This window comes from Syngnathus scovelli, chromosome 4, assembly GCF_024217435.2.
Source record: "Syngnathus scovelli strain Florida chromosome 4, RoL_Ssco_1.2, whole genome shotgun sequence".
In the NCBI taxonomy this organism is placed as follows: Eukaryota; Metazoa; Chordata; class Actinopteri; order Syngnathiformes; family Syngnathidae; genus Syngnathus; species Syngnathus scovelli.
This window is the reverse complement of record NC_090850.1, coordinates 18722995-18740662: the sequence shown is the minus strand read 5'-3', so window position 1 is coordinate 18740662 and position 17668 is coordinate 18722995. Positions and strand designations below refer to the sequence as shown.

Here is a 17668-nt window from a genome sequence, read left to right as displayed (position 1 = left end):
CGTTCAGATCATAGTTTAACCCTGGCATTGGAAAAACTCTGGAGATATCCATTATTGCTGTCTTCACTTTATTTTTAGAAAGTAAAGTGACCTCAAAGCTAGTACATTCATATGACTCAATAAAAACAGCTTCACATGAAATTGATTTAGAGGGTCCCTTTTGTTTAGCCCTATTTTTATGAGGTCTCCAGAAAACTCTCTTAACGGAAAGACCTACACCCATGAAATGTGTGACATTCACTCTTTAATAATAAACACAGGTGCACTGAAAAATACAGTCGGTGCGGAGGCATAATGGCTGCATCTCAATGTTGCGATTAGAGGATCTGCTAGCATTTGGAGTCCAATCACTCTTTTATTGCGTTCCCCACTTTCTGCTGCCTGAGCTGTCAGCCATCAAAATGCAAATGCTGTAATCCAGTGTCTCAAAGGAGACGCGCCCTCTGTAAGTAGTGCAAGGGAGACTGTATGGATGCACCACACAAATATTCTTGATGCAACCATAGGAAGTACTTGGACTGTAAAGAATATTTAGTGTAGAATGGATTAGTTTATGTGATGTCATCTGAAGTCAGTTTTACGGGCGGCGCGGCGGTCGACTGGTTGGCACAACCGCCTCACAGTGCAGAGAGTGAGGGTTCGATTCCGGTTCCGGCCTTCCTGTGCCTGTGTGGGTCTCCTCCAGGTACTGCGGTTTCCACATTCAAAAAACATGCATGGTAGGAATTGCCCATAGGTGCAAATGATTGACTGTGTTCCTGTTCAGAATATGAATGGATGGATGAAATAAATAAATAAATAAATAAATAAATAAATAAGTAATAAAAACAGATTTCGTTCATAGGTGGGTCAGTGGCGCATTGGTTAGAGCGTCTGCCTCACAGTTAGGAGGGTGCCGGTTCGATTCCACCTCCGGCCCTCACTGTGTGGAGTTTGCATGTTCTCCCCGGGCCCGCGTGGGTTTTCTCCGGGCACTCCGGTTTCCTCCCACATCCCAAAAACATGCTTGATAGGCTGATTGGGCACTCTAAATTGCCTCTAGGTGTGAGTGCGAGTGCGGATGGTTGTTCGTCTCTGTGCGCCCTGCGATTGGCTGGCAACCGGTTCAGGGTGTCCCCCGCCTCCTGCCCGATGACCGCTGGGATAGGCTCCAGCAAGCCCGCGACCCCCGTGGGGACAAAGCGGTACAGAAAATGGATGGATGGATGGATTTCGCTCATTCGGTGCTCCCATGCTTTAAGTGAATGTCCAACAGAGGGCAGTGAACGTTGTCAGGTAACGGAGAGCAGGTTGCTTCGAGAAGGAAGGGGGGAAGGAACAAAGTATAGGGGGCGTGTCCTCGCTGTCGCTCCCATGTTGCGCAGCGTGGAAATTTGACGTGTGTGGAGCACACACATTGCACACATGCACACGCACATTACACTACAGTAGAAAGCCAACGTGAGCGTGCTGTTTGTTGTGTGATTGCGTGTGACAGACTTTCACAGCGGAAAAGTGCCTTCGGTAAAGCCCTCCAGCCCCCCGGCCGGCTGCGGCTCCCGGCTGACACACGGACTTCATTCACACTGCCAGGTCCGGACTCCTGGAACTTCAAAAAAGGGGGACAAAAGAAAGAAACAACGAAGTACAGTCATTTTTCGGATCGTAAGCGATGCTCTGGCAGCATGGCCAAGTGGTTCAAGGAGCACCTCGGATTCAAAACTACCAAAGCACCCCCTCCGGCGCCCCCGAAGCCGGACTACCGACACTGCCTCACCGGTGTGCCCGGCGCGCCTGGCTTCCAAACGGGGGCCACTTTCACGCTGAGCCCTGCTCAGCCGGACATTCTTGCCGCGTACAAACTCCAAAAGGAGCTGGACTTCGAGGACCCGTACACTCCCGACGGAAATATCGCGTTCGCAGTGGGATCGCCGGACATCAAATACGTGTCACCGAAGCACCGACTCATCAAGGTGGAGACGGTGGAGAAGACCAACCCGGCGCCCGGTACTGGTGGTGGAGGAGGCGGTGCTGTGGTGGTCGCTCAAGCCGTCGCTGTGAGCGGCGTGAAATCTCCCACGTCACCCCCCACGGAGCAGGACAGCAAGGAGAAGGTGCGTGAACTTTTTAGTGTTTAAACTGAGACAAACTAACGCGATCATAAACAAGTGGTGTGTTTTAAACAGCCTCATTCGTAGTGCAGTTTATAAAATCAGATTTATGACAACTTGACCCACTTTTTTTGGTGTGACAACCGGTGGAACTTGTCACACGGTGCGAGCGGCGGCTCACTTCCGACTAATGACTAACCCTGCGCGGCAGGGAGTTACGCGTGAACGCGGTCCACTCCAAAACCAACTAGACATGTTGCAATGAAACGCAAAATTGTGTCATGTGCTTACTTTCACTTTGCACTCATAGTTTAATGCTCATCGTGGTGTGTTCAAGTCATCTTTTCAGCACTAAGTCGAGTCTTTACATTATTGACAGACCCATTGAATGTATCCATATACTACAATACTGCAATATTTTTTGTTTATATGAGAACAAGATCAATTGGTGGGTATTTATTTTCATATAAACCTTTTTCAAATGAATAGATTGTATTCTATAATAACTTCTAGGCTTGTAGATAAGATAGATCCTATCCCAGCTCACTGGGTGAGAACAGAAGCAGTGTGCAGTGTAAACCCTGCAGTAGCCACCTGTCAATGCTGGGATCATGGAGACAAACATTCTTACCAAAAGACAATGTAGCATCTTCAATGAATAGAATGTTTTGAAATGTGGGATAAAGCCAGAGGAAATATATACATTTATTCTTGTTAATATCGTCAACACAGAAGCAACAATGCAGCAATTGGCTTTGCCGCAATTTGCCGATAGATTGTCGGCTTACGTCAGAATGTTGCATCGTATTTTTTTCCATACGTTTAGTTTGGCTCTCAAAGGACTTCATAAAAATGTAAAAGTTCAGCAAATGAATTGTACTTTTAAAATGACATCCATACATTTTCTATAGCTTATCCTCATAAATATATCAGGTAACCTGGAGCCTATCCCAGCAAATTTTGGGCGAGAAGCGAGATACATCTTATAGACGGATTTAAGCCTACTGACAATTTGAAATCTCCATTACGCATTATTTCACGATTGTGACAGGGAGCCGGACTGAGAGCCAAATGAACTAATTTTAGTTGATTGCTAAGAAGACAACACTTGCATCTATGCTTTTTAACGCTACACAGCAGGGAGCTGTTGTGTCAGCACAAAGTCAACGTGGAGACAGACAGGCAGGCAGAATGCTTCTAGGAGCACTTTGTCATGCCATGGCCTCTCAGGAATTCACATGCACACACACACACACATGCAGAAGAAACCTGAGAAGTGCGTTGCCGACTAGGTTAAGGACGCGCCTGTGTGATGACGAGTATTATCCTTCTGTGTGGAATGTTTGAAGCCTATCTTCACAAACAACTAACTGCATGACAACTTGCTTCTTTAATATTATCATTAATCTCGTCGACTTACTAAGCAGACAGATAGACACGATTAAAACTGCTTTTGTGTCACCACTACGTCACAATAACATCCATTCCTGGGGCGGTAACATTTTTTGTAGCACAGTGAAGGTGACTTTAGTGACAACATTTGTATTGGCACATTTTTGCATGTGGCTTGTTAACGCTGCAATTCGTGTTGTGCAGCATCTGTGCCTTGTTTGCTTCCTCCCCTCCCCACCAAACAACTGTTATTGCCATCCAAAATATATTTCCCATATGCCTGAAGATCAGCAAGCATGACAAAGTCATAAAACGCACCTACTTCTGCAGCTCGGTTTTATCAGTCCTACACTTAAGTATGTGAAGCAAGAAAAAAAAAAAACTACCATTTTGCTTCAACCAGTGCAGCTGTTCAAACTGATTACACATCGGTAGTACACTCTCACACGTTGGCTTTAACAGACTTCACTTTGTGTAGTGTGCCGTGCATTCTGAACAGTTCGTGCCGTGTGAAACGAGCGCTGACAACGCGGCGCTCTTGAGCAGCACACAGAGAGATTGGCTTTAAAGGTTTCTCGTCAGGCGCTGAGGGTTTGATCACAAGTGTTGTATAGATTGAGAAGTGCGATGCTTACTTGAGCTGATTCTCTTGTTTGTATTGATTTTAGGAACAAGTGGATGCCGCTATTACATAAAAATATGAAAAGAATCAGGGATAAAAATTACACTGGGCATTGAATGTTGATCTGTTTGTTCACTTTTGAATTAAAATGTGATATTCAGGTAGTTTTTTTTGTGGGGGAGCATTTTGTCTTGTCATCAGTTACTAGCAATCGGAATCAAATGCTAATATGTAAATGCTAGTATGTAACAAGGCACAGTGACAAAGCGTCTGTTTATTTTACATAACTCCTTTACATCCTTCTTGTCTATTGAGGGAAGTTGTAACAATACTGACAAAACCCAATTGAGGCTGCACAAAGTGACTCAACTTCTTCCTGCTTGGCTGCATCGATGTTTTAATTACTTGACTGATGAACGCTAATTATATCAGCACTTGGCTGATTAGCAGAATGCCAATGGAAGAATGAAAGCGTATTTACCGGGTTTGTTTTTACTTATTAGAGAAGGAGGGGAAAAGCAAATTGCTCACTTTAGGATGACTTTGATAAAGTCAGGAAGTCCAGCGTATTACAATTCAAAGAATTTTGAATAGAACCCAAATTCTTTTTTTTCTTGGCTACGGGATTTGGATACTCCTGACAGAGACTTCCTTGTTGTGCTCTTTCAAGGCTGTTGTGTGTTTTTTTTCTTTTAATGACGGTAAGCCCTTCACGCGAGACGGCGTCGAGAGAGGTGATCAATTCTCATCCCGCCTCCGAACTCATTATAGGCCTCATCGGCTAGCTCATCGCTGCCCTCAACTTTTAGTCAAGGGCAGGCGGGAAAGTGACGATGAGCTAGCACTCAGCAAAAAAAAAAAAAAAAAAAAAGGTGTAAACAAAAGGCGGCGACGCGGATACTGCGGCATCCTCGTGGCCCGCCATCATTAGTGTGTGTTGATGCACGGGGGAATCGGCTGCTCCAGTCTAGAGCCAGGACTGAAACATCCATACATAGAAACAAATTTCCACTGAGCTCATTCTGGTTCTTCTCCTCAGTGAGACTTTTGTACGAGAAGTACCTAGCTCAGCATTCCCCAAAAGCCTTTACTGCTTGTAAAATCTGGCATTTTTCTACCTCCTCCCCCACGAGTGTTGCTGTTCTGTATAAAGCATCACTGACAAGCAATAGGTAGGACAAAGTTGAACTCGTGATATTCCGTCCTCCTCACTCAGGTTCAATGTAATACATCCGAAGGCATTAATGGTCAGATAAAACGACACCAAAAATATATTTTTGGGTCTTTTGGTAGTACCAGCAGTTTTCCCATTTCAGCCGTAATGTGTTCACCTGACTTCTCACCTCAGCGCTTTCAAAATCAGCGTCTTCTCCCGTCCTCATCTCAGCCCCGCCGTGATAGCCTGAAAAATGTCAGTCGCAGTCTCATCAACATGGGCCGCAGGAGTGGGCTTTTTTCAGAGAGCCCTGAAATGGATGGAAAGACATCAGCGCCTATCATGTTTTGTAACACTTTCTATTTGAAAGTGCTTGGTGAGAGGTCTGACAGGCCACGCTGGTCAGTGTGATGCATTTTTCACATTTAGCTGTAAAATCATCCTTTTATAGGTTGATGATGTCATACCAGACATCTTTCCTACTCTGTCATTTCAACAGAATCAATTTTCATTCGAGGGGACATATGGAAAATGTATTGCATATGATTGTCTATGTGCCAGGTATCAGAAACTAGCAGCTAATCCGAAAATGTCCAACAAAGAACAATTTTGGGCAGAGAAACTGATAGCAAGTAAATCAACCAGATTGTGATGTCACAATTCTGCAAAAATTTTCCATGGAGAAATTTTCGGCAATATTTACTTGGTTGTTTAATTTCAAAAAGGCCTTGCTATTTGTGCCCAATTTTCCATCATGCATGTTCTTAAATCAAAACTGATTGGAATGTGTTTGTTTTCAGTAGACCACAGACTTCCCGAACTATTTGAAGTGTCTCAGGAATTTTTCCTAGTGTCACCTCGGGTTACTCGTGTCAACAAGTTAGTCACCGGCTCCTAAAAAAAAACCAAGGACCTTCATGCCAAACATTCTCAGAAAGCCTGTGTGTGAGCTGGAAATTTTGGAAAAAGAAGGAAGTCGCTTTGTTGTTTCGGATTCATGGTTACGCCCCGCTTGTTGGCGTGATGTCATCCTGCCGTGAAAACACTGGAAAGCCTCCGATATAATTTAGCAATCCGCAAAGCTCGTTGCATAAACATCACTATGCCGTAATCCCGCATTATTTAATATAATAACTACTCACGGTTTTGGGGTTTTATAAACAGCGAGGCCAAAATTCATCGGATGGCATTTTGTAAGCACGCTTTGCCGCAATCAGGCGTACCCCGCTGTCTCTTCCAATCTCGTTGTCTCGACGAGCTCAGTCAAACAACTCCACCGGGTCACAATTAGGTCTCAGACGGCCGCTCTTGACATGTCATCCATTTTGTTTAATGATAGCGCGTATCGCCTGGGGGAGTCCCGGTGGTTGGGCAAATTCTCGCAACCCACTGATTAAATGGACGCCAGGAATCAGTTGTTCTTTCCGCGAGTTAAAATGACACAAACATATGGTTTAGCCGAGTGGTATTTTTCCACATTATCGTGCTGCAATCTAACATTAGACATAGATATGGATATGTTGAGCTATCATGTCTGAAACTCGATTTCTGAATCTTTTTAAAGACATTTTTTAACTGACATAATTTTTGGGACACAAAAGACAAACGTCCGTGTTGTGTATCCGATATTTCTTGTGCCATAAGTTACAGGAATTCCAACCTGGTGTAAATAATTTTCCACATACCATAGAAATATTCTCGTCAATATGCAGTTTGAGAAAGTCAGCCACTGTCTGCAATTGTTTGCCGTAGCTTCCCTCACTCCAGGATTTGGGAAGTGCTCCCTTCCTGACAGGAAGTGTTTACGGCTTGGCGACATTCCCTTTTTAACTCGAGAAGTCTGTGTTCGCCTCGCTTTGCTAAAAATTCTAACCAAGGGTTAAATGTTCACAGCTGTTCCGGCTGGAGCAAAATTTCGGATGTTGAAAAAAAAAGTAACAACTAGCAACTGGCCCGTGGCGGTCGCATGGGCCACTGATGACGCCGCTTTGTGCTAACAGATTAGCGATTGTTGCTTGCAGGGATTCGAGTCTCCACCCTGTCTGTTACATCCTTAATTGACGTCTGTTTCATCATCAACTTGTACTCATCAAAAAACAAAAACAGCTTTGTTTACCTTTGAGATTCTGTTTTGTTGTGCCCAATATGACCCCAAACTTGTTAGTATGCACCATCATTCTTGCATGTGAGCTTCCCCCCCCTTCTTTAAGCCTTCTCATGCATTGTCAAAGAAGAAAAATACAAATGAGCATTTCCCGTGTAATTACAGCACATGTGGGATTAACATAGTTTATAACTTTTTAACATTCCGCTGCTGCACCAGCACTATAGCACTGCGGCAATGCCGCCAATAAACCTATCACGGGGCATCTAAGGGGGGTGGCAAAGGAAGGAAATTGGGTGCCGCCAAGCGTGTCGCCAAGTACTTCATCTTGAATATCTATCATATATATTGAAGGAACTTTTATACGGCGCTCCGCTCTCTTCTATTTTATACGGTGCTCCGCTCTCTTCTCATGTGGGCTGGAATCCTAAAACTTTTATTTTTAATCCTACCTGCGGATTGGTCGCAAGTTGCCTTTCACTTCTCATCTTCGTGTACACTGGCTTACTAACGGCAATCCAAATTTAATTGGCTGACTTGAAATCGGGTTAGAACCCGTATCATGATTGTGTATGTACAGTGTTGAGTGGGCTCCTAAAATGGATGCCCCTTTTCCAATGTTACTTACTAGGAATCATCATCTCTTATTCTAAGAACATGGCTAACTAAATTCAGCCCATCGCCGTGGCTGCAGTTTGAATTTGCATGGAGGCTGACCCAGCTGCACTTTAAACGCCATACAAATTTAAAATTACAGATCGCGCCGTGTGGATATTTCGATAGTTTGTTGCCACTGGAGTCTGGTCAATGATATCACAACTCTGGAAGCTTTCCTATGGAAACTACGCCCGGCTATAAACATGGCTGAGGTATTAAAGCTGCCCCACATAGGCAGCAATGCAAAGATGTGAAGCGCGCAGTCGTCAAATGTGTTCCTAATCTCAAAGTGGGAGTGGGGTTGGTCATAAATTTGCTGTAAGCGTTGCGGCGCAGATGTCTCGGAGGGAGAGGAAACTAATGGCTGCATGTGTTCAACATGGAATCCTTTCAACGTCTACCAAAAAATGCTCCGCTCTGGGAGTGAATTGCAACTAAAATAGAAGAGACTTTTACGAATAAATTATCAGCGTACCTTTGGAAGAGCGCCGAGACTGCAACCTTGATTATATCATTGCTCCCCTGACGTAAATCACTGTTTGTTTACGCTTGGCAGTCTCATTCAGGTGCTCTGAGATGATTCTACAATTAGATTAAAGCAAAGCAAATGAATTCACCTGCAAAATAAAACAACAACCCGCAGTTGCCCTCAAGTGAAGTGCTCGCACAGCTTGATTGAGAAAAATGTCTTCATAGCAAATACGATAACACGATTAGCTTCTCTAGTCTCTCAGTAGGCCTTTAGAGGGAGGACGTAATTTTCCCGGAGAATGCTCGAGTAGCAGTTGTGATGCTTTTGGAAATGTATTCCATAAAGTTTCATTAAAGGTGGCTTTGTGTCGGCGGTAAAAGGCAGTTTTGTGCGCCATCTGCCCAGTCTGTCTGGAAGATATTTAATGCAGTTCAGTCCTTCGCAATGGCTGCCGTGATTAATGCTAACGAGATTCGCCGCTGACAAACACAACAGCACCGATAGCGGCTACTGCATTGTGCCAAATGACTTACACAAAACAGCCAAGCACTTTGCGATATGGGCAGTAGTTTAGAGACAGACATCTTAATGAGGTAATTAATCAATCGGGATCATTTTTTTTAAAAATTGCCCAATGGGATTGCGGTTAGGAATTCGCAGTCAGGAAATCTGTGTTTTAATCTGTACTTGGAGTTTGCTTGTTATCTCCATGATGGTGTGGGTTTTCTTCAGCTACTCGGGTTTCTTTCCATATCTCTAAACATGTTTTACAGGGTCGTTGAAAGTCTACATCACGGGTCACCAACCAGGTGCCCGTGGGGATCAGGCAGCCCCCAGGCACCACATGAATATCCCGCAGGCTTGTTCTAAAAATAGCTCACCGGTGCGATGTTTTTATTTGACTTTAACAGTTTTTGTTGTGTCGCCAGGCTGCCAATTTTTGGTTGTTTCCCCGTGTCGAACAAAGCTTGACATAGGCCAAAATTTAGGGTTAAAAACATTCGCACACCCAGACGACCTTTTCGGATTACTCCATGCCTCCAAGTTTGTGGGAAATGTTTGGGAAGGGCCTTTTCTGTTCCAGCATGACTGACCTCACAAAGATTCATCCAGATGAATAGACTAAAAGTCCCAGAGCCACACTCCAAAAATCTTGACCAAAGTCCTCCCACAAGAGTGGAAGATGTTATCGCTACAGAGTGCAAACAAGCTCAATCTTCCTTTCGCTTTTACTTTGGTTGTTTGGCCGACACGCGCCACTTTTCAACTGCATACTACTGATTTGGCTCTACTAACATTGTTACTTCTCCAACTGGTACCGCTGGAGACGACATACAAATTTTCCAGCAAACCTTTATATTTTATCCACCTGAATTTAAACCAGTAGTAGAGAAAAAAATATGCAAAAATATCCTCCCATCTTGTCTTTTCTCCTTTGTCTGAAGAGCTCCTGCTGTTTGCTTGCTTTGCATGCTGACAAACAGAAAAAAAAAACCCTTTGAAAGGCCATAATGCAATTGAGCTGCTAAGCACTGTGTAGTATCGGGCAATCAGTGGCTGAAATCCCTCGTGGCATGAAACATAAATCACACACGCCAGTCCTTCTCTTTCCCTCTATTGGATAGCCTGATGACTTTTCTGCCATTCCCAGCGGGGCTTCAACCTTGACGAGCACCGCTCAATCCCCGCCGCTGCCGTCGTGGAATAAATGTCACGCTCGCGTCAGCACAACCCAGGCCTGTCTTGGAATTTGTCCGGTTAACACGTGGCTCATAATTACTGGAAAATATCCAGGCTGTCGAAAAATAAACCATCAGCGGAGCCTTTGTTAATTAGAAGTGCCACATCACCAAGCCCATGAGCTCAAATGACAACTAATGCAACCATTACAATTTTTATCTCTCTCCAGCCATATGCCGTCACTCGCTTTCTCTCCCGTAAGTGCACAGAAGGACAATTGCCGTCAATGTTTTCTCCCATGTAATGGAAGAATGAGGGCCCCAATCGAAGTGAAATCCGAGAAGCTTTCGGGTCGTCAAATATTGAGCCAAAGTGGCAGGTGCCAGTTGCGGCGTGGTCGCCTCGCTAATGTTCTCCCTCTGTTGCCGCTGATGCGAAGAGGACTTCATTGGCTGAGAGCTGCAGCGCATTTCAACAAGTATTGCCTTCGCCTGGGAACAGGCGGATATAAGAAATGGGGTTTTGGAATCTGGGTTAGCAACAAAAGTAATAGTGAGAGGTACCAATGGGATGTGGCTTAAGCCTTTGTGGTAGTTCTGCCAGATTCTTATTTGACGACACGGGGATGAATTTCACCCTTGAGACAGCAAAGTGCCCATTCAAACTCACCTTTATTAAAGAACTTTGGAGGAGGGCTGAACGAAAAGAACAGAATTTCATATTGATATTAATGTCAGATATCTCAGGATTCAATTCGGGGTCAGTGAAAAGTAAGCATTAAAAATATAACAAAAAAGGCCTCCAAGCTTTGGTTCCGTGGGGAGTTTTATTCTAGGCTGCGACTTGGCTACGGTCCCGATGCACCCTGGCCATGCCGCGAGGCAGATGGTGCGTCCCCGGGTGATGCCGACTTGCCGCTCACAGCCTCATGCTTTCTCCTGCTGTCGATTGGTCATTAGCGCTGCGGGACCGGACGGACATTTTGATGCCGTTTGCAAATACGAACCGTCTCATCTACATCCACTAACAGTTACGAACGAGACTACCGGGGACAAGCTGGTGCGGCTTTACAGATACTGTTGATCATAGTGATTACTGGTTCGAATGTAATGACAATAAATTATTAATGTTGTGGACAACAAACGACTGGATTATGAGGGCATCGAAATTGTCTAACAAACAGCATTAAAGTCATTAAAAAACAGGACGCACTCACTTAATTGAAAGCCGAATGAAAAGACATTTCTAGTTGCTCTGGAACTGACCTTAAATTTGCTCCTGTTTGAAATGACTGCTTTAGTTTCTCGCTTCAAAATAGCAAAAGAAAAGCTACTGAAAATGGTCTATACATATTTTGGGTCAACCATTCCCCAGCTTCAAGCAAATTATAAACTGTATTTCTAAATGTCCAGGAGGTATTTACTGACTTAACTGCGTATCATTTAAACAACGTTAGCGCTCGTATATTCATGTTACACAAAACTGGAGTCATAAACTAGGAATGTTATGAAGAAAGACTATGTAATGGTAAAAGACGAGGTAGACTGGCCTAAACTAGTCTCTCACGGAACGTAAACATAGACGTACACAACATTGCAACCATGTTAGCATCCATTAAGACTAATTGTTGGTATTGAAAACATTGCTGCATAAATTAAGTTACTCTTTCAACCTCAAATATTTTGTACATTGGACGACACCCGGCAATTAATTTGAAGTGATGACCTCTATTTGAAGAAATACATGATGTCTTTGTATTAACTGTGAATGTGAATGTAAATTAGTTATTTTTGTCTTGACTGGTGACTGGTTGCGGGGTGTAACCCGCCTCTCGCCCTCCATTTTAAACATGCACCAGCCTTCACATTTGGTTCTGGACCAGTCAGTCTGATACACACGGTTAAATGAAATGCATTGAAAACTGATATTGAATCAAATTGCTCCCGACCGTTCAAATTAGCGGCTCAGCTGGTGTGTTTGATTGCAAAATCCCATTTTTCTTTTTGCCTTCCAAAATCACTGTTAAACTGTGTCAGTCTGAAATCCCATTTTGATTGCTCGGGGAAGGCAAAGCATACACTTTAAAATATTGCAGCTCTTTGAGATTTTATAGCTAAACTCAACACTCAGGCAACCGTTTGAAGGCTGTTGGCAAGGTTTTCATCGCTCACTCGTCCTTCGTTTGTCCAACGCTATGTCAACAGGAAAGGCAAAGATGATGTCATGCTTTTGGAGCAGCTCCGCCCGTAACTCAATCAATGATGCTGTTGTTTCCTGAAGCATGCTCAAACATCCTGCGGCTCATGAGGATCCATAACAAGGCAGTAGAAAGTGTTTGAAGACCTTGAGCATAGAAAAGGACGGTTTTGATTTGCAGCTATCGTGAAACCTTTCATGTCAAACACAAGCTGTTCCAATTGGTTAGAATTCTTAATTACTTCCCTCATAGGAAATAGTTAACTGAATTTCTTCGCCATCGTTTTTTATTGAACGTGCTTCTTATTCTAATCCTTCTATCATTATTGTCCACTTATTTTATGGATCGACCAGGACGCATATATGTCCACAGGGGCATTGACCTTTACCAAGATTATCAAATGTTGAATTCCGGTTGTTGGAACAAATTTCCAGAAAAATAATATTGCCCGGGTGTTCCGACGTTCCGCCATACTTAGTCAAAACCTTTCCGAAGGTATAAAGCCAAGTCATGTTATGCCAACATGGAGACAAATTACATCACTTTGGGTGTTTTTGTGGGCCATGGCCTCCGACCTCGAACCACTCCATTGAAGTACCACAGTCGAATGGGAATTGATGTGATTCATTATGTTTTCATAGTGAGGGTTACTATTTCTCGGGTATGAGCTGCGTAAGAACTCGGTTTGGCACACGAGTTGGCATTACCGTTGCTCGAGCTTTCATGCTAACTCGTGACAAGGTGGTAATCAAACTGCGATCATGATTGATATTTATTTTGCTAAGTGATTTGAGGTCGTTTGAGCCCTGAGGTTGTTGTGTTTGTGTTGCAGATGGTTTTCTTTTTTGTTACCTCTATTTGCGAGAGAAACATATGTATTTTATTTTGTGGCGCAAAAACAAACCAGGGCCATGTTTGTGCTGGACTTGAAACTCACAGAAGCATAACATTTGAGGAACCCATAATTATGCTGCGGCAGAACAAGGCCTAGTTATTTTCCCCAAAACAGATGGAAAAGGGCAGCATTGGAAGATAGGAGGATTTAACACACAGTAGCCGCGAGGAAATTTGCCTGTTGTCCTTTAGTTACTATTCACTGTCTGAGAACGTACGCTAAAGCTGTCGCTAAGCGGTTTACACGACATTCTACGAGAATGTAACAGTTTTCGCTATGAACTTTAGGGGCATTATATTAAGTTCAACGAGCCGCGGTTGACCATGTTAAATTAGCTAAGCATGTTCTGCTAGTTCTGTCTTTCCTCCTGGCTCCAAGCCAACTTATTTCTATTTGAGCCTGCAGTAACATTTGTCAGCGTGGTAAAGTGATTAAGATAAAGCTTCCAGGCAGACATTTATTTTCATTATTTTTTTTAAATCAAATTATTTAGGTTTTTGAAATAATCATTGCGGCCTTCAAGATGACTGTTTTAAGTTCAGAATTTAGACAGTCAGTGAACAGAGTACAAAAGTAATTTCCTTTTGTGCAAATAGTGATATATTTAATGACATTCAGAATGAAACATCAGCATCTTAAATCATTTCTTGTTCGGCTCAACTGCCTCAAGCAGCTCAATATTTTACCACCATGAAAAGTGGAGTTCAAGCTCACAGTAGATTCATATATTATTAGACCAATCCCTAACATTTATCTTTTCTCTCTCCCAAATAAATTGCGCAGTGGCTGTATTGTATTCTTGTAATCATTGGATAACATTGGGCTTAATATTGTACAATGACTTAATCTGTGATTGGTGGAAAGTGAGCTAAACTGTGACTCAGTCAATGCTCCAAATTGTTGGTGCTTTCCCAGTTATATTACAGATGATTACTCGAGGCATGATAGGGTGTGTGTGTGTTTGTGTGTGTGTGCGCATGTCTATCCCTGATTGTTGTTTCAGCATAGCTCCGATGAGTGATATGCTTGTTTATATTTAGTCTAAATTATTTCCCGGTGCTCATGACTCACAGGGTGCCGTGCCCGTCGTGCACCCTCAGGTCGATTGCATAAGCATTTGGCTGATTGGACCGATACATCAGTGTGTTTTACAAGCGCCGGCATGATTTGAAATTACTTGAAATTAATTAAATTGTTAAGTGCCTTGATTGAGGACAGTGAAAGTAACTTGAAGTCACGTCCAGAGTGGTGATGTCATAACGAATGTTATAAAGAGGCAGATTTTTTTTTTTTTGGGAGCTCGATTCTATCGATTGGCGGCGTGACGAGTGCGAGGCGGCTGCTTAGCCTACAGCTTTCCTGTCGTATCCAGTTTTTTCACCAAAATAATCCCAAATATTGACACATTGTGGAGTTGTGGCATGCAGCAGCACTGACATGTGAGATCTGCTGTCACTCTCCATGTTTCTCAGAAACATACCGGAAGGAAGTACAGCATGTAATAGAAAGTGAACACACCCCTGTTAAAATTGAGGGTTTGTCCAAAAAAGGAACCACAATAAATATTTCAAAAGTGACGCGAACTAGAACTATCCATTTCCTGTTGCACTTGTTGTCAATGGGATGTACAATTCAGTTTTCAACAGGCTTAACATGTTTGTTTTTGTTCTTAACCATTCTTGGGTGTAAGGAAAGGGAGGCTGCCATCGAGATTTTAACCCTTAACCTCGAAATTGTGAGGCAGACATGCTAGCTACTAAACCAAGTAAAATAGACAAAAGTAAATGGAAACGCAATAGCCTTGTCACACTGTCTGTATGAGCAAAGAATTTCAAGATGCAATAATATGAAGTCTCAAGAGAGTATTCCCTAACAGCAAGTACAAACTCCTCAAGTTCCTTTCAAAGCACAAATGTTTACTTTTTAAAATAAATATTTCACAGATGCAAATACACCCCCTTGAGGCCCTGTCGATGTACACAGCGTTCCTTCCAGTTTTGGGCCGTGTTCCTCGGGTCTCGGGACGTCCACCTAATTGCCATCTACCTCGCAAGACTGCAATTAGCTCGGGCTCGCTGGTCGGCCAGGTATAAATCTGTCAAATTGCTTGTCCTAAGAAAGACCAACAGGCCCGCTCGAAGCCTCTACTTTTTGAAAAGTGGGCTTGTCACTGTCGTATAATTAGGCCGAGCAGCATTTGCAGAGAGAGCGTGCTGGAAGCCTCACGCTGGGACGTTGCGGTGTGCCGGAGCATACCGGCTTATGTATTACTTCATCCGGTGGCCTGACTCTGCAGATGTCCAATGCGCACGACTTGCTGCCTTATCTGTCATCCCAACCCTCCTGACACCTCATTGTGTTTAACAGAGCATAAAAAAACAGTGCCGCAATTTCACCTTTCCATTTCCCTCGCAGCTCATTATCCTGGAGGACTACGCTGATCCTTTTGATGCCGAGCAGGTTGGCGGCACACAGGCCAGCACGGAGAAAGTGACCACCGAGAACGACGGATACATGGAGCCCTATGAGGCCCAGAAGATGATGGCAGGTAAGAACGATGACGTCTTGTCACAATTTTCATATCTGTCATATTCCAACGATTTTGTTACACACGGGTGAAACATGATGTTGATGTTGAAGTGACTTTGCCAATCGATTTTGTAGATTGTTTAAAGCCATCTGAAATATTATTGGTACATAATTCTATGAGCAATGACTGAAAAGATCCATTAATATTTCTAGAAAAAACATTTTCATAAATTAACATCAGTATTTGCGAGAAATGAGGTTTTTAGTCAATTGTTTTTTTTTATCTTTCTTATATTTTTATTATTTCGCAATTTTTTAGTTTTATTATTTATGACTTTCTATGATTTATGATTTATTTTACTATTATTGTATTGTTTATTTTTTTTTCGAAACACCTTTATTTATTGTGTTGCATCTTGTATGTTGTCATACGAGATATAAGGTAACACAATAAATAGATACATCGTGAATTCTGGGGAGTTTTCTTTCATCATCAATTACCACTTCAGTCTTGTCTTTGGTAAACATAACATTACATCACGTGATTGCCACTGTTACTTGAATATACATGCTTTGTGCACTTCTTGTTGCAAAGTAATTTTGCCAGACTGGGAATCACTGAATCTCCTCCGATGGCCCGGTGCTGCTTTAACATGACAGGTGCAGCAGAGCGTAAAGCAAATGTGTGTCATCGAGGATTTGGAAACATTTTCAAAAGAAGCGACTTGCCAGGCATGATATGATATCCGCCTCCAAGCGATTTACAGTAAAAAAAAAAAAACAGGAATAAGGTTGACAGTGGTTCTGTAAAAGGGTTATTTCCTGAAGTACTACATACAAGTGGCTGCATGCTGGGAGTTTCTTGGAAGACATTTTCTTTTCCTTCTCTTGAGACCACAACAGTTGTGTACTCGTATAAGAATTCAGCTGCACCGCATTCTCTCCACTGCTTTGTCACACATGCACATTCATCCTGTGGCTGGGTGAGCAATGACAAAAAAACAAAACAAATATGCAACCATAATTGTAAATATTTTTTTTTTAAAGAGGATGAAAATCATGGCCTGCTGTTTTCCCGGAAAGCAAGTAGTGTAGCCACAATACCTCTTTGACTTCCGACACGGAGTCCCATCACAGATCTACAGCTCGACAAAAGCGTGTCTCTGTGTCTCGTCTGCAATTTTCTTCTCGTGGCCTCCAGACAATCTCTTGTTTTCATCTGTCTTACCAGTTTGACCCTGGCCCAGTCGTTGTCTCAGCCGAGTAAGGAGAAAAAAAAACTAAACAAGGATTTATCGCCTCCTCTTAGCTGCTGGTGGCTGTAAAGAAGAAAAATCAGAGCAACTGTTTTTTTCTTGTGGCAGCACTCGAATGAGTTTTAAATTGAGCTAGATTTGCTTTTATTTTTGCTCGTCTAGAGACAGTAAACTAGGATGGCAGCCGTTGTCGGTGTGATGGAATGAGTTTGGTCGTTTCTTTCAGAAATGAGGTGTTTTTCATTTTCATCCTATTAGACAGCCTTCATACTGTTTTGACAGAAGCTTAATGTTTTATGGCTTCAGGTTTTGGAATCCTGAGAGCGATTCATGAAAAAAAAGATGTCGTATAGTTGTGTAGGTATATTCAGAATGTATTTATGAAATGAGAATTTCTATCAATGAGTCAAACGTAAGATGACTCGTAAGAAAGTATTTTCACACCAGTGTGCATATTTTTGGAAATGATCTGTAAGCCGCTTGATCTTAAGGGTAATGTGAGATGAGTTTTTTGAGATCATAGTTCTGGGGATACTATATTTAGGTTTTGAAGATCGTTTAGGGTGGCATCCATTACTTCCGCATTTCACCTATTGAGTGTTTACTGTACACCACTCT

The 17668-nt window shown here is 42.9% G+C and overlaps 1 protein-coding gene across 6 annotated transcripts in view; it reads left to right on the top strand.

Moving 5' to 3' along the window:
- The first annotated feature begins 1355 nt into the window (after positions 1-1355).
- The window catches only part of LOC125967698 (SH2 domain-containing adapter protein F), a 59126-nt gene continuing 42813 nt past the window's right edge, over positions 1356-17668 (top strand). For 3 of the 6 annotated variants that reach the window (XM_049718980.1, XM_049718977.1, XM_049718976.1), the window contains exons 1-2: positions 1356-2093; positions 15681-15813. In XM_049718980.1, coding sequence (XP_049574937.1) covers positions 1665-2093; positions 15681-15813 — 562 coding nt within the window. In that variant the 5' untranslated portion in view covers positions 1356-1664. The remainder of the gene's footprint in view (positions 2094-15680; positions 15814-17668) is intronic. The other 3 variants (XM_049718982.2, XM_049718981.2, XM_049718979.2) reach the window with 2 other exon arrangements.